The sequence below is a fragment of the Canis lupus genome, chromosome 12, assembly GCF_011100685.1.
Source record: "Canis lupus familiaris isolate Mischka breed German Shepherd chromosome 12, alternate assembly UU_Cfam_GSD_1.0, whole genome shotgun sequence".
Classification (NCBI taxonomy): Eukaryota; Metazoa; Chordata; class Mammalia; order Carnivora; family Canidae; genus Canis; species Canis lupus.
Genome location: NC_049233.1, coordinates 8038562 through 8053330, shown reverse-complemented (window position 1 = coordinate 8053330; position 14769 = coordinate 8038562). Strand labels below are relative to the sequence as shown.

Below are 14769 nucleotides of genomic sequence, written 5' to 3'. Positions count from 1 at the left end.
CTTTGGCTCAGGTCATGATCCTGAGGGTCTTGGGATTGAGTGTCAAGTCCTTTGTGGGGCTCCCTGCTCAGTGGAGAGCCTGCTTCTCCCTCTCCCTCTACCCCTCCCCACTGTTCGTGCACTCACGCTCATGCACACTCTCTCTCTCCATCAAAGAAATAAATCTTAAAAAAAAAAAAGAGTGGAGCTTGCTTCTCCCTCTCCTTCTACCACTCTCCTCTGTTTGTGTGCTCTCTCTCTCCCTCTCTCTGTCAAATAAATAAATCTTCAAAAAAAAAAAAAAGAGTGTGCCAATACTAGCCTCTGGTTTTAGACACTTTTTACAAAAAGAAGCCATTTAGCTTTAAAATCTTTCCCTACTTACACTTTGGGAGATGCAGTCTCCCAAACTCTTCACTACATAATTACCAATCACTGCCTGCCAGCTTGTGTTGGCTATATTGAAGTCCTGGGTAGAGGGCATCTGATGCACCTTACAGGACTTGCAAAGATTTCTACTTACTTTTAATGACTCTCCCCAGGAAGGTTTGCAGCAAGGTTTTTCTGGATCCATAGTGACTGGGTCAATTTTCTTTTGAAATAGTAGCAGGACACAGTCCATGATTCTCATAATAAGATGTGGAGGCTTTGCAAGTTTCCTGACTGTGGCAATATCATTTGGTTTGATGGTCTGTATTTGGGATTAGGAATCAATATATATTTTTTTGTTGTTGAGTAGTATTAATAATCCTATGGAAATCTAATGTTTTTAGATAATGAAAGTAGAAAACTTTAAAATGTATTTCCTCCCCATCCCCTGACATTATTCTCCTTAAGGGTTTGTATTCCAAGATTTTTGCATAATAGTTCTTTCATTGTTGCCTTGGGATTTCTATTTGTTCTTACTCTTTTTTTCTCCTGTTGTCCTCAACTAATTGCTGTAGAATATCAGTACCATGTATTGCCCACACTCCAGACCTCTGTTGGCAACAAGCCTCATTGATGGGTAACATTCAGATAACTTGCATCTTCAAAGCACATACTCTATGTGTGGATATGAAAAGAGGAGCAAGTCTCTGAATATCAAAACCTCAACTTTGGTGTTCATTTTAAAGGCTGCCCTATCTATGGAAGGGGGAGAAATTCAAAGGAGAAAAGAGAAGTTTTTATAGCTTATGGCTCACAAAAGATAGTTTTCAAAGTTTCTACCTGTGAGCCGGGTTTGGAATAAGATGTTAGCTGATATTCAAGGCAAGAAGGATTGGAACATAACATAATCAATAAAATCTCCTAACACTTGTTCATTCGGTGATTTCTCTTTCTTGTATGTTATTGTATGTTACTGTAGGATTCGTAAAGGGAGTGGGGGTGGAGAATGTGTCCTAATGATTGTCATGATTTTATTAAATGATTATCATAAATCTATTCATTCAACAAACATAGGCATTCTCTCACTTAAAAGAATAAAGAAAAAATAGCCCCATCTTCATAATCTTCCAAGGAAGAGAAAGAAAGCACAATCAACCTGAATTAGAATTGTCATCATGGTAGAAGCAGAGGAATGACAGGAAAAACAAAGGAGAGCCAAAGACCCAAAAACTTTCTGGAAGGCATGAGCCTTCTAAATAAGAGAATGACTCTTATTAGGCAATAAAAGTCAGGAAAAGCATTCCTGGCAGACGAAGAGACACGTTTAAACAGACCATGCTTCTTCCAGAAGCCTATGGGTGTTTCTGCATGGCTGGACCACACTGTGTGTAGATACAGAATGACAGAAGGGCTCCAGGGGTAGACAGGAACCCAGTTATCAGTAGCAACAGTGGCCCTGATATTTGCTGAGTACCCTCTATGTGCCCAGCAAACTGTATTCATTACTTTTAATGCCTACATTGATCCTCCAAGGATCGATGAGGAATTATAATCCCTGTGAAGACCCAAAAAAGTTAAGTAAATTTACTCCAGATCATCTATTTAAGAAGTGGTAGTCTCGAGAGGCAACTGTAAGTTGCCTCCCAGATGTGGACCTTATCCTAAGAGCCCTCAGAACCCACAAGGAGATTTTTTTAAAGGGCACATAATGTAATCTGGAGGGGATGCTTTGAAGGAACTGGGGAGGTTCTCTGTATCATCTGAATCCCTTAGGCTGTTGTTAAGGCCATTAATCACTCGCATTAGTTCTCAGATCTCATGGAAGGCTGATTTATGGAACGAAACTAATAAGTTACAAGAACTGAAGATTTAAAGAATTAGAATATTGAATCAACAGAAACATTTGTCTTCAGTCATAGAGATTATAAATCACATTCGAATTCAATTCAGTTTTCAGATTCTAGAAATTCCCAGTGAATTTCACAGAATGAAACCTGAAGCAGGCTGGGACTTGGGCTGAGAGTGGTAACAGCGCTTGCTCACATTCAGGGCTGCCTCAGCCTCTTCCAGGGCCGGTTTAGCTGCTTCCAGTTTGGTCTCAGCCTTTACTTTTTCACTATCGATCTCATCCACAATTTTTTGGGCTTTGTCTTTTACCTCCTGTACTTCGTTTTTCACTTTGGCTGATGCCTGAGCGCTTACTGTGACTTCTGCCAATACCTATGAATTTGAGGGAAAACAGGTAAACCTTTTGAGCAAAATTCATAGATTTGATCAGTGAGAGACTATTTATACAATATGATATAAAACACAAATATGTATTTTATATATATTCCCCATTCTATGTTTTCAGGAATATTAAAGGAACTCCTTAAGCAGTTCCTTGCAGTCTTCTATGTCCTGAGCTTTCCTAAGACTTACAAATACATATATTATATTTATATATACAGAGTAAATAAGTAAACATGTTAAGCTTTTAGGAAAATGGTATTTCCACTTGATGTAATTTCTAGAAAATTAACACAATTCAAGCATGTGTAGTGGAATATGTTCAGAAACCATAATAATGCCCACGTAATAAAAATAAAGCAGGCCGTGTTTGTTGGGTGCCTACCATATGCTCGGACTAAGCTAAGACCTCTCTGATGCTATCTTTCTCATTTCAGTAACCAGCTAAGGGTCAGAATTTAAGTATCCATTCTTAACTGGCTCAGCAAGGTGAAGCTGAAAGCAGTCACAGAGTGGTAGGGTCACAGATAAAGGAGCAGCACACATACAGCTCTATCAACTTGGGAAGAGTATCTTTTTTTTTCCCCACCAACAATTTCTCTTAGTTTTTTCCCTCCTTGACACAAACTTCAGATGAGACTTGGATCATTCTAGAAACCTAGAGCATTCAGGGATCTTAAAGAGAAGACCAGATATAACTCATAGAGAGGCAAAGATTCCGTAAATAGATGAAAGAGAACAAAGGAAACAGCCCTAGAGGAGAAAGAATAGTCTTAGACCACACAGAGGATAAAATAACTTAGGTGCATCTCAGTATAAGTTAAACAAAAATACCTAACAGTCTTTGTAAAACATTGTTTCACTAGAAATAGTCTATGAGTTCCTGTATTATTTATTTTTAATAACATTTTTAGCTTTTTAAAATATGGAATAATATTCCTTGCCACTAGTTATACGGTAAAGGCCAACTCACTTCATCTGCTTTTATGGAAGCCACTGCCAATTCCTTCTCCTTTATTGCAAGATCCTGAGACAGCTTAGCAACAGATTCGCTTGCCTCCATAAGCTTATCAAGACCTTTACAAATACACACACATACACTTTTGCTTAGTATATGAACATCCGTACATCAAATATTTGCTCAATGTCTGCTACTTATAAGGCCAGTATTTGTACCAGTATTGTAACAAACACAAGATAATTATTATTTATGGGCAAATACATAGATATTAGGAGCATCAATACTGATCATATCTCTGAGAGTTTTGGCAGCGAGTGAAGAACACCATCTATCTAAATTTTTTATTTTTAAGATTTTATTTATTTATTTGAGAGAGAGAGGGAGAGAGCTAGAGAGAGAGCTCAAGTGGTGAGGAAGGGCCGATGGAGAAGCAGGCTCCCCACTGAGCAGAGAGCTCAACACTGGGCTCAGTCTCAGGACCCTGGGATCATGACCTGAGCTAAAGGCAGCCACTTAACCCACTGAGCCACCCAGGAGCCCCTTATCTAGCTAACTTTAAGGGAAAGTCACCATGTCAGACTGAGTAAGATTAACTTAGGAAACTTATTTGCTCTCCTTGGCTTTGCAAACATCATTTTTAATGATGTAAATATCATTTTTTTTGCCTTTGAATCATACTGCAGCTGTGACAAATGAGACAGATAATACATTAATAGTTTTGTGGTTCTCTTTGCTGTGAAAATGAAAACAGCTGCTAAAACCCATGCAGCTGACTTCTGTGACTTTCAATGCCATACAGCACAATAAATGATTAACTGGATTTTCTCACATTCCAACTCAGTTCTAGACAGTGGTGTGTTGGTAAATGTTTAGCATCCAAGTCTCTTGGGGGAGAGAGGGGACGCTCATTTGCATGTTTTCCAATTTTCATGGTATGAGTACTCCCACCATGGTTGATTTGAAGTTACCAAGAGACTCCCAGTAGCACACCTTTATATGTCTACCATACTGATAGAATGAAATAAATAAGCTCAAGAACATTAATAGCAGTAAGATAGAGTAAAAATAACTAAGATGTGATGAATTCTGAGTATTCTTACCTTTTTCAAATAGGACTTATTTGTGACTTTATCTGATTTAATTTTTTATTTTTTTTATTTATTTATTTATTTTTTTTTATTGGTGTTCAATTTACTAACATACAGAATAACACCCAGTGCCCGTCACCCATTCACTCCCACCCCCCGCCCTCCTCCCCTGATTTAATTTTTTAAACAGATTTTATTTATTTATTTATTTATTCATTCATTCATGAAAGACACAGAGAGAGAAAGAGAGAGAGAGAGGCAAGCAGAGACACAGGCAGAGGGAGTAGTAGGCTCCATGCAGGGAGCCCGACGTGGGACTCGATCCTGGGTCCCCAGGATCACGCCCCGGGCCAAAGGCAGGTGCCAAACCGCTGAGCCACCCCAGCCAGGATCCCCTCTGATTTAATTCTGAATGAAGGATGTGTTTAACAACCAGGTCATAAAATTCCTACAAATTAAAAATCAACTCGAGAGCCAGTACAAGTAGCTCCAGCCCACCACTGATCACAGAGCATCCCATGCAAAGTTACAAGAAGGTAAGCCATGAGAAAAACAGAGGATGGTTTCTTTCACAGTGTTTCCACCACTATAACTGCACAGACCTTGGAACTCTGTTATGCTCTGAGATCACATTTTTTTGCAGACAAAGTGAGGGGGGAAAATCTTTGCACTTCTTTTTGGACTGTTTGGGCCAAATGCTTTCTGGATGTATGATTTGTTCCGATTTGTACTTTCTCTGCTAATATTACATGTACTGGACACAGAAAGCCATTGTTCAGGCAAATTACCTCTTTTGTTTTTACTTATTTTTCCTTTTCCTTTGTTAGAAATTTGAGAAGCATTAACAATGCATGACTCATGCAAGTCAACGCAAAGTGTAATGAGGCCAAAAACTGAAACGGAGGTCAGTTCCCAAGAGCTGGCTTTTCTCCACCTGCAGGCAGCAGCTCAGTGACTATGGGGACTCCTGGCCCAACAGCATGGACTACAGTTCAGGGGCAGGCAGAAAATGGTTTGAGAGAGAAAACAGGCTACCTCCGCAGATTTTCTTCTGTCCAGAATTTTCTTCTTTTTAAAAATATTTTATTTGGACTTTGAGACTAAGAGTAGGAGCAGGGGGTAGGGGCAAAGAGAGAGGGAGAGGGGCAAAGGGAGAAGCAGACTCCCCGCTAAGCATGGAGCCCAATACGAGGCTCAATCCCAGCATCCCGAGATCATGACCTGATATGAAGGCAGATGTTTAACTAACTGACCCACCTAGGTGCCCCTGCCTGGAAGCTTCTTAACAGGTAAAAGGCCCTAATAACATCCCTCAAAATAACCTATTACTAATGGTAAAGGCAGCATTTTTCTTTCAAACACAGTATCCATCAGTGGATATGTATATACATACATATAGGAATTCCTATCAAAAAGCCCTTAAAAGATTCCATTCTGCTTACCAATATTCATACGTTCAGCTTGTTCATTGATATGTTTCACCTTTTCAGTATAAATGTTTTTATAACCATTGATAAATGAGAGATAAGACTTGGGAGTCACGTGTGCTCTTCGGCGGTATCTGAAAGTAGAACATAGAAATGATCTTCATCTCTATCATTCTGATGTATTCCTATAAGGCATCCTATGCTGTGGAATCAGTGTAATTCTGAAGGGTGATTCCCTAGCAGGAAGGCAGGAATGGTGAATGGTTTCCCTAGAAGTCAGATGGAAAGGACACTACATAGCTGGTGTATTGACCCTTAAGGGGTCTTTGACTCGACCCTTACCCCGCCTTGGGCTTCTGCTTCCTCATATGGAAAACTAAGAAAGGAATTACTGCCCTACACCTGCCAGCATTTTGTGAAAATATATATAATAAATATATACATATATATTTACACACACACACTTTGTAACCTTTAAGGTTCTGTACAAATATTAGGGATAAGTGGTCAAAATGAATTTGTGCTGTGATCTGCTTTCATTCAACTGATATTTGAATGAAATACACTTCTTCACGGCTATAAACCAGCTGGGTGGGCTTACAAAAGTGAAAGCCAGTCTCACCCTCCAATTCACCAGATCTAGAAATGAAGTCAGCCATACTTGATTTGCACATTCAATTCACTAAGGCTTTATTTAGTACAGCAATTCTATTTAACAGTAGAATTAAATAAAAAGAATTATTTTATTCAGGAGAAACTCAAGTCAAAGAAGAGCTCCTCACATACTATAAAATCATTTTACCTTTTAATTAATTTTTCACTTTTGGAGTTCTGGAAATTTTTAACATTAAAAAAATTTTAAGGACTCAGGCACACATATGACTAGCACTTAAGCATTTAATAAGTATCACATTCAGAATAAAATTCTACAACCGAAGAGGATATGAACATTTTGGAAAACACACCAAATTTTCCTAAAATAGAGACACAGGTTTTTGTAGCAAAGAGAAGGTAAAACTTTCCACAGGTGACAGTGACAGAAGGAGTTCAAATTAAATGGAAGGAAAATCTTGCTAACCATAAGAATTAATACACTTGGATCCACCAAGAGGATTTGGAAGGTTATCTAGAACTTTATCTTAGAGGGGGTTCCTTCCAACAAATGTTGGTGAGGATATGGAGAAATGGGAACTCTCTAGCACTGTTGGTGGGAATGCGAGCTGGTGCAGCCACTCTGGAAAACACTATGGAAATTCCTCAAGAAGTTGAAAATAGAGGTACCCTATGACCCAGCAATAGCACTACTGGATATTTACGCCAAAGATACATATATATTGAAATGACGGGACACCTGCACCCCAATGTTTATAGCAGCAATGTCCACAATAGCCAAACTGTGGAGGGAGGCACGATGTCCTTCAACAGATGAATGGATAAAGAAGATGTGGTGTATATATATATACAATGGAATATTACTCAGCCATCAGAAAGGACGAATACCTACCATTTGCTTTGACGTGGATGGACCTGGAGGGTATTATGCTGAGTGAAATAAGTCAATCAGAGAAAAACAATTATCATATAGTTTCATTCATATGTGGAATATAAGAAATAGTAAAAGGGACTATAAAGGAAAGGAGGGAAACTGAGTGGGGAAAAATTAGAGAGGAAGACAAAACACTAGGGACTCCTAACTTTGGGGAAAAAAACACAAAGGGTTGCAGAAGGGGAGGTGGATGGAAATATGGGGTGACTGGGTGATATAGGCAGTAAGGAGGGCACTTGATGGGATTAGCATTGGGTATCATACTATATTTGGCAAACTGAATTTAAATAAAATATTTTTTAAAAAGAGGGGGTTCCTGGGGCACCTGGGTGGCTCAGTCAGTTAAGCGTCTGCCTTCAGTTCAGGTCATGATCTCAGGGTTCTAGGATGGAGCCCCACATCTGTTTCCCTGCTCAGTGGGGAGCCTACTTCTCCCTCTCCCTTTACCCTTTCCCCCCTGCTTGTGTGCACTTGCTCTCGCTCTCTCTCTTTCTTTCTGTCTCTCAAATAAAATCTTTTTTAAAAGCAAGGGGAGTCCTGGGGATAGTTTTAAGTAAAGAAAAGGGTCCAGGATAAACATAGCTTTGTGAGATAGGAACCCTCTGGAAAATCCATGAAAATGTTACCCAGACCCTCTACGTAGGAAAATTCTTTCTGGCAGGTTGAGCATCCCCAGCAGCCCAAAGATCATGTTGACCCACCTTTATTCACATCTATCAAATGTACACAAAGAGTATCCTGCTTTGGGAAGGGAAGAAGTTGTAGTTTTGAACTGTTGACAATAGCTTTCACATGTAAACACCATTGCTACTTTTAGCCAATGGACTTTCCTAGAGTCAATTAAAATTATTTGGCATGAAAACATTGGTAATACCAAGAGATGCAAATGCAAAACCTAAATTCCCTAACATAAGGCAATGGTGAACTTTTCTTTTTTCTCCAAAAGAAAACCAAGCAAATGATATAAAGTGACTCATTAAGCATCTGTTACTTTGAGGCCTGGAAGAGAAAGAGGCACTTAAGTACGGATACTAGTTAATCCTGAAGTCTCATTGATTTATCATTATTTCAATACATAACCGCCAGAAAATCAAAGCAAAAAAAAAAAAATCTAAGTGCAGCAGGGACTCTGTCCTCAATTGATATGGCTGCGGCACCGAATTCCTCTCTGAGATGAACTGCGTGAGGCTGCAGCCACCATGGTCCCGTACAGTCACTCACCTTTGGAAATAATTTTCACAGCTCTCGGAAACCATATCATGGAAGAGGCCCATTGTTTCTACAACATGTCTTTTAGTGTCACTGGAGCAGACAATACTATAGCCTGAAAGGAAATAGGAGGCCACAGCAATCAAAGCCTCCTTTGGCCAGCGACTAAACCAGTCCATGGTGCAACCTGATATCAAGCCAGGAAATTTCAAAGAACGGGCCCGGAACTTCTCACCAACCTGTTGACAGTAAGGTCAGAAATTCGTCAGACACACAGAGAGATTATAATAAAATGGCTAGAGAGAGGCTTAGGCATTCTGAGCCAACAGTGTGACATCACAATTTTAAAAAAATCTTGGGGTGCATTAATATATAAATTAAATGTTCAGAGGAAGGGAGGGAGTATTTCCATATTTTTCTCTACCCTAAGGCTACATCTGCATTACTGGGCTGGGTTCTATGAGCTACCTTTAAGAAGAAAGTGATAAACTAGAACTCTTTGTGAGAGAGATGACCAGGACAGTGAAAGGCCTGGACACTAGGACAAGTGAGAATGGCAAAAGCGGTGGGAGATGTTTGGTCTACCAAGGAAACAAGTTAGAGGATCTGCAAAAACTTTCTCTAAATATCTAAGGAGCTATATGGGGAGCAGGGAGGGATTGGGTTCACTTTACAAGGGAGAAACAGAATCATGGAGGCAAAAATAGACAAAATTCAATTCATTCCATAGAAGACCTCTCTGGGAATCAGACTATCTAAAAATTAAGTAGGTTGGCTTGCTAAGTTAGTGACACTCGCAGAGCAGAGCTGCCTGATATAATTATGATTGTGGAAACGCTCTAAATATATGCTGCCCAGAATGGTGGCCCCAAGTAACATGTAGCTACTGAGCATTTGAAATGGAACTGATTTTTATCTTTACTTAATTTTTAACTAATCAAGATTTAAATGGCCATATGTATCTAATAGCTACTATACTGGACAATACAGTGAGCTAGGGATATTCAAACCTATATCAGGGACATTCTAGATGGTATGTCTATGCTGGAGGAAGAGCTGGACAAGATTACATAACCAAATTCATCAAATTCAAATAATCTATATCCTCAGGCAATTAATGGAAGTTGTAGGCTATGCAATAATTTCTAATAAAATGAATATTTTAAATTATCACTCTTTGGTGTGAGATTGCCTTCCAGTGGAGATTGGTGATAGTAAAGTGTGAATTTCAATTCAGTATAACAAATGTTAGTTTCTGAGCAAATCATCTCATCAGAGAAAGTAAACTATTAAGTACATTTCCATAAGTAACTCCTCCCACATAAATATAAAGTAACAACTCACTGGAGAAAAGCAGAGAACAACATGCAAGTTCCTCCTTGATCTTGAAATGAAGTACTCATACAGATTATCAAAGGTAGGAGGGTGGCGAGGCAGTTCCTTTTTCATCACTGGTATTAGGCCTTGGGTGATTTCATCCATCTCATCTCGTGCAAACAGATTGGAGATCTTTGAGAAACAGACAAGAAAGTGTTGTGTATTTTACAAATTCCCCACATCAATTCAGTCAAAGTCTAGTCCCTTTTTTCACCCACATGTCATCTTCTTTTCATATTTTCTTTCTGCATCTCCACAGTCAAAATCCCTCATTTGCTGGAGATTACCAAAAATACAACTTTTTATTGAGCAGTTTAATCAGGAGGAAATTTTGTTTCCCCTTACTCAAATAGCTATCACCAAAAAAGTATCTCTCCACCATTCCTATAATATCTTTAGAACGTCCAGTGATGCCCTCTGTTCTCTAATTCATAGTCAGTCTCAATTATGGCTGTGAGGTAATTTTTTACTATGTGTATTTTTATATTCAGGTATAATTGATACACAATATTATATTAGTTTGAGGTGATTCAGCATTTGTATATATTGAGTAATGATTACCACAATAAATCTAGCTACCATCTGTCATCATACAAAGTTACACAATATTTTTGACTACTTTCCCCATGCTGTACATTATATCCCCATGACTTCTTTATTTTACGACTGGAAGTTTGTACTTCTTGATCAACTTCACCCATCTCCCCCATTCTCACCCTGATATATCCACCCTCCTCTGTCAATCACCAATCTGTTTTTTGTATCTTTAAGTCTGAGTTTGTTTTTTAGATATTTCATATAAGCAAAATCATGCATTATTTGTCCCTCTCTGCCTGATTTATTTCACTTAGTTTACAACTCTCAAGGTCCACCCAAGCTCATGAATGTCAAGATAACATTCTTTGTTGTGGCTGAGTAGTATTTCCGGGGTGTGTGTGTGTGTGTATGTGTGTGTGTACATATATACCACATTTTCTTTATCAATTCATCCACTGATAGACACTTCAGTTATTTCCATGTTGTGGCTAGTGTAAATACTGCTGCCATGAGCAAAAGGTGCATATATCTATTTGAAATAGTGTTTTCATTTTCTTCAGATAGATACCCAGTAGTGGAATTGCTGGATCACTATTTTTAATTTTTTGAGGATCCTCCATACTGTTTTTCAAGTGGCCACACCAGTTTGAATTCTCACTAACAGTACATGAGGGTTCCCTTTTTGCCACATCCTTATCCAAACTTGCTATTTCTCATCTTTTTCATAACAGCCGTTCTGGCAGGTGTGAGGTGCTATTTTGTAGTGGCTTTGATTTGCATTTCTCTAACAATTAATGGTGCTGAGCATTTTTTCATATGCTTGTTAGCCGTCTGTATGTCTTCTTTGGAAAAAATATATATTCAGATCATTTGCCTAGATGATTATTTGGGTTTTTTTTTATTGAGTTGTAGGAATTCTTTATATATTTTGAATATTAGCCTCTTATCAGATATACAACTTGCAAATATCTTCCCCCATTCGGTAGGTTGCCATTTAATTTTGTTGATGGTTTTCTTCATTGTGCAGAAGCATTTTCGTTTAATATCATCCCATTTGTTTATTTTTCCATTAGTTTCCCTTGCTTTTAGAGTCAAATTCATAAAAACATTGCTAAGAACAATGTTGGGAAGCTTACCACTTACATTTTCTTCTAGGAGTTTTATAGTTTCAGGTCTCACATTCAAATCTTTAATCCATTATTAATTAATTTTTATGCACAGTGGAAGGTAGTGGTACAGTTTCCTGCTTCTGCATGTGGCCGTCCAGTTTTCCCAACACCATTTATTGAAGAGATTGTCCTTTCCCCATTGTATATTCATGGCTCCTTTGTCATAAGTTGATCATATATGTGTGGGGTTTTTTTCTGAGCCCTCTATTCTGTTCTGTTGATCTCTGTGCCTATTTTTATAGCAATACCACACTGTTTTGATCACTATAGCTTTGCAGTACAGTTTATAACCAGAGATCATGGTATTTCCATTTTTGTTCTTTTTTCTCAATATTGGCTATTCAAGGTCTTTTGTGTTTCCACAGAAGTTTTAGAATCCTTCGTTCTATATCTATATAAAATGCCATTGGAATTTTGATAACTATTGCATTGCATTTGTAGATGGCTTTGGACATTATGGACATTTTAACAATATTAATTTTTCCAGTCCATGAGAAAAAATATCTTTCCATGTATTTGTGTCTTCCTCATTTCTTTCAACAATGTTTTACAGTTTTCAGTCCACAGGTCTTTCACCTCTTTGATTAAATTTATTCCTAAGTACTTTATTCTTTTTTTATGTAATTGTAAATGCCATTGTTTTCTTGATTTCTCTTTCTGATAGCTCATTATTAGAGCAAATGCAATCAATTTCTGCATGTATGATTCTTGTATCCTGAAACTGAACTGGTGTATTCTAACAGTTTTTTGGTGGAGCATTTAGGGTTTTCTCTATATAATATCATGTCATGTATAAATACAATTTTGCTTCTTTCTTTCCAATTTGGATGCTTTTTATTTTTTTATCTTGCCTAAGAAAAAACTTCTTGTTAAGTATGATATTATCTGTGAGTTTATCATATACGGTCTTTATTATTTTGAGGTCCATTCCACATTGTTGCAAGTTTTAATCATAAAATAGATGTTGAATTTTGTCAAATGTTTTTTATGCATCTGTTGTGATGATATGATTGTCTTTCATTTTGTTAATGTGATGTATTATGTTGATTGATGTGAATATTGAACCATCCTCGCATCCCTTGAGTAAATCCCACTTGATCATGGTGTATAATCCTTTTGCTGTATTGTTGAATTCAGTTTGTTATTTTATTGAGGATTTTTGCATCTGTGTTCATCAGGGACATTAGCCTGTAATTTTCTTTTCTTGTGGTGTCTTTTTCTGGCTTTGGTATCAGGGTAAGTCTGTCCTTGTAGAATGAGTTTGTAAGTGTTCCTCCTCTTCAACTTTTTAGAAGAGTTTGAGAAGAATTAGGACTAACTCTTCCTTCAATGTTTGGTGGAATTGGCTGGTAAAGCCTCTGGGCCTGGATGTTTGTTGGTAGGTTTTTGATTACTGATTCAACATCCTTCCTAGTAATCTATTCGGATTTCCTATTTCTTCATGATTTGGTCTGGGAATATCATAAGTGTCTAGAAATGTATCCATTTCTTCTAGGTTGCCCAATTTGTTGATATATAATTGTTTGTAGTAGTCTCTCATGATCCCTTGTATTTATTTCATATCAATTATAACTTCCCCTCTTTCATTTCTGATTTTCTTTGAGTCCTCTTTATTTCTTGTTTAGTCTAGCTAAAGGTTTTGTCCATTTTGCCTATTGGTTCAAAGAACCAGCTCTTAGTTTCATTGATCTTTTCTATTGTCTTCTTAGTCTCTATTTCCAGTCTGATCTTTATTGTTTCCTTATTTCCACTAACTTTGGGCTTTTTGTTTCATTTTCTAGTTCCTGTAGGTGTAAAGTTAAATTGTCTATGTGAGATTTCTTTTATTTCTTGAGGTAGGCCTATATTGCTATGAACTTCCCTCTAAAAGCAACTTTTGCTGCATGGCATAAGTTTTGGTATGTTATACATTTGTTTTCATTTGTCTCTAGGTATTTTTTGAATTTCTCCTTTCATTTCTTCTATGATCCAGTAATTATTCAGTAACATGCTGTTTATTTGTAGTCTCCATTTATTTGTAGTCTTTCCAGTTTTCCTCTTATAATTGATTTCTAGTGTCATACAATTGTGTTCTAAAAAGGTGCTTAATATGATTTCAATCTTCTTGAATTTATTAAGACTTGTTTTGTGGCCTAACATGTGATGTATCCTGGAGAATGTTCCATGTGTGCTTGAGAAGAGTGTGTGTTCTGCTGTTGGGGATGGAATGTCCTATATGTATTAAATCCACCATTATAAAACCATTATGCTATGGTCTAGCATATCATTTAAGGCTGATATTTCCTTACTGATTTTCTATTTTAATAATCCATCCACTGATGTAAGTAGGGTGTTAAAGTCCCTTACTATTATTGCACTGCTGTCAATTTCTACTTCTAGATCTGTTGATATTTGTTTTATATATTTTGGTGCTCCTATGTTTGGTTCATATACATTTATAGATGTTATATCTTCTTACTGGATTGACTTTTTATCATTATGTAATACCCTCTTTATCTTTTGTTATTGTCTTTGTTTTAAAATCTATTCTCTCAGGGGCACCTGGGTGGCTCAGTGGCCGAGCATCTGCTTTTGGCTCAGGTCATGATCCTGGGAGTCCTGGGATCGAGTCCCACATCAGGCTCCCTATGGGGAGCCTGCTTCTCCCTCTGCCTCTCTCTGTGTGTCTCAATTGAATGAATGAATGAATGAATGAATGAGTGCTTTTAAAAAAATTAATAAAATCTATTCTATCTGATCTAAATATAGCTATACCAGGTTTCTTTTCATTTCCATTTGCATTGAATATCTTTTTCCATCTCTTCATTTTCAATCTGTGTCCTTACTTCTGAAGTGGGTCTCCTGTAGGCAGCAGCACATAGATGGGTCTTTTTTTTTT

At 37.6% G+C, this 14769-nt stretch overlaps 1 protein-coding gene across 1 annotated transcript in view; it reads right to left on the bottom strand.

Annotated features, from left to right (window-relative positions):
* The window catches only part of DNAH8 (dynein axonemal heavy chain 8), a 357024-nt gene that overhangs the window by 108097 nt on the left and 234158 nt on the right, over positions 1 to 14769 (bottom strand). Inside the window, exons 64-69 of the mRNA XM_038553950.1 lie at positions 10153 to 10317; positions 8821 to 9047; positions 6069 to 6187; positions 3551 to 3654; positions 2392 to 2568; positions 503 to 670 (exon numbers count right to left, since the gene is read on the bottom strand). Of these exons, the coding sequence (XP_038409878.1) occupies positions 503 to 670; positions 2392 to 2568; positions 3551 to 3654; positions 6069 to 6187; positions 8821 to 9047; positions 10153 to 10317 (960 nt within the window). The remainder of the gene's footprint in view (positions 1 to 502; positions 671 to 2391; positions 2569 to 3550; positions 3655 to 6068; positions 6188 to 8820; positions 9048 to 10152; positions 10318 to 14769) is intronic.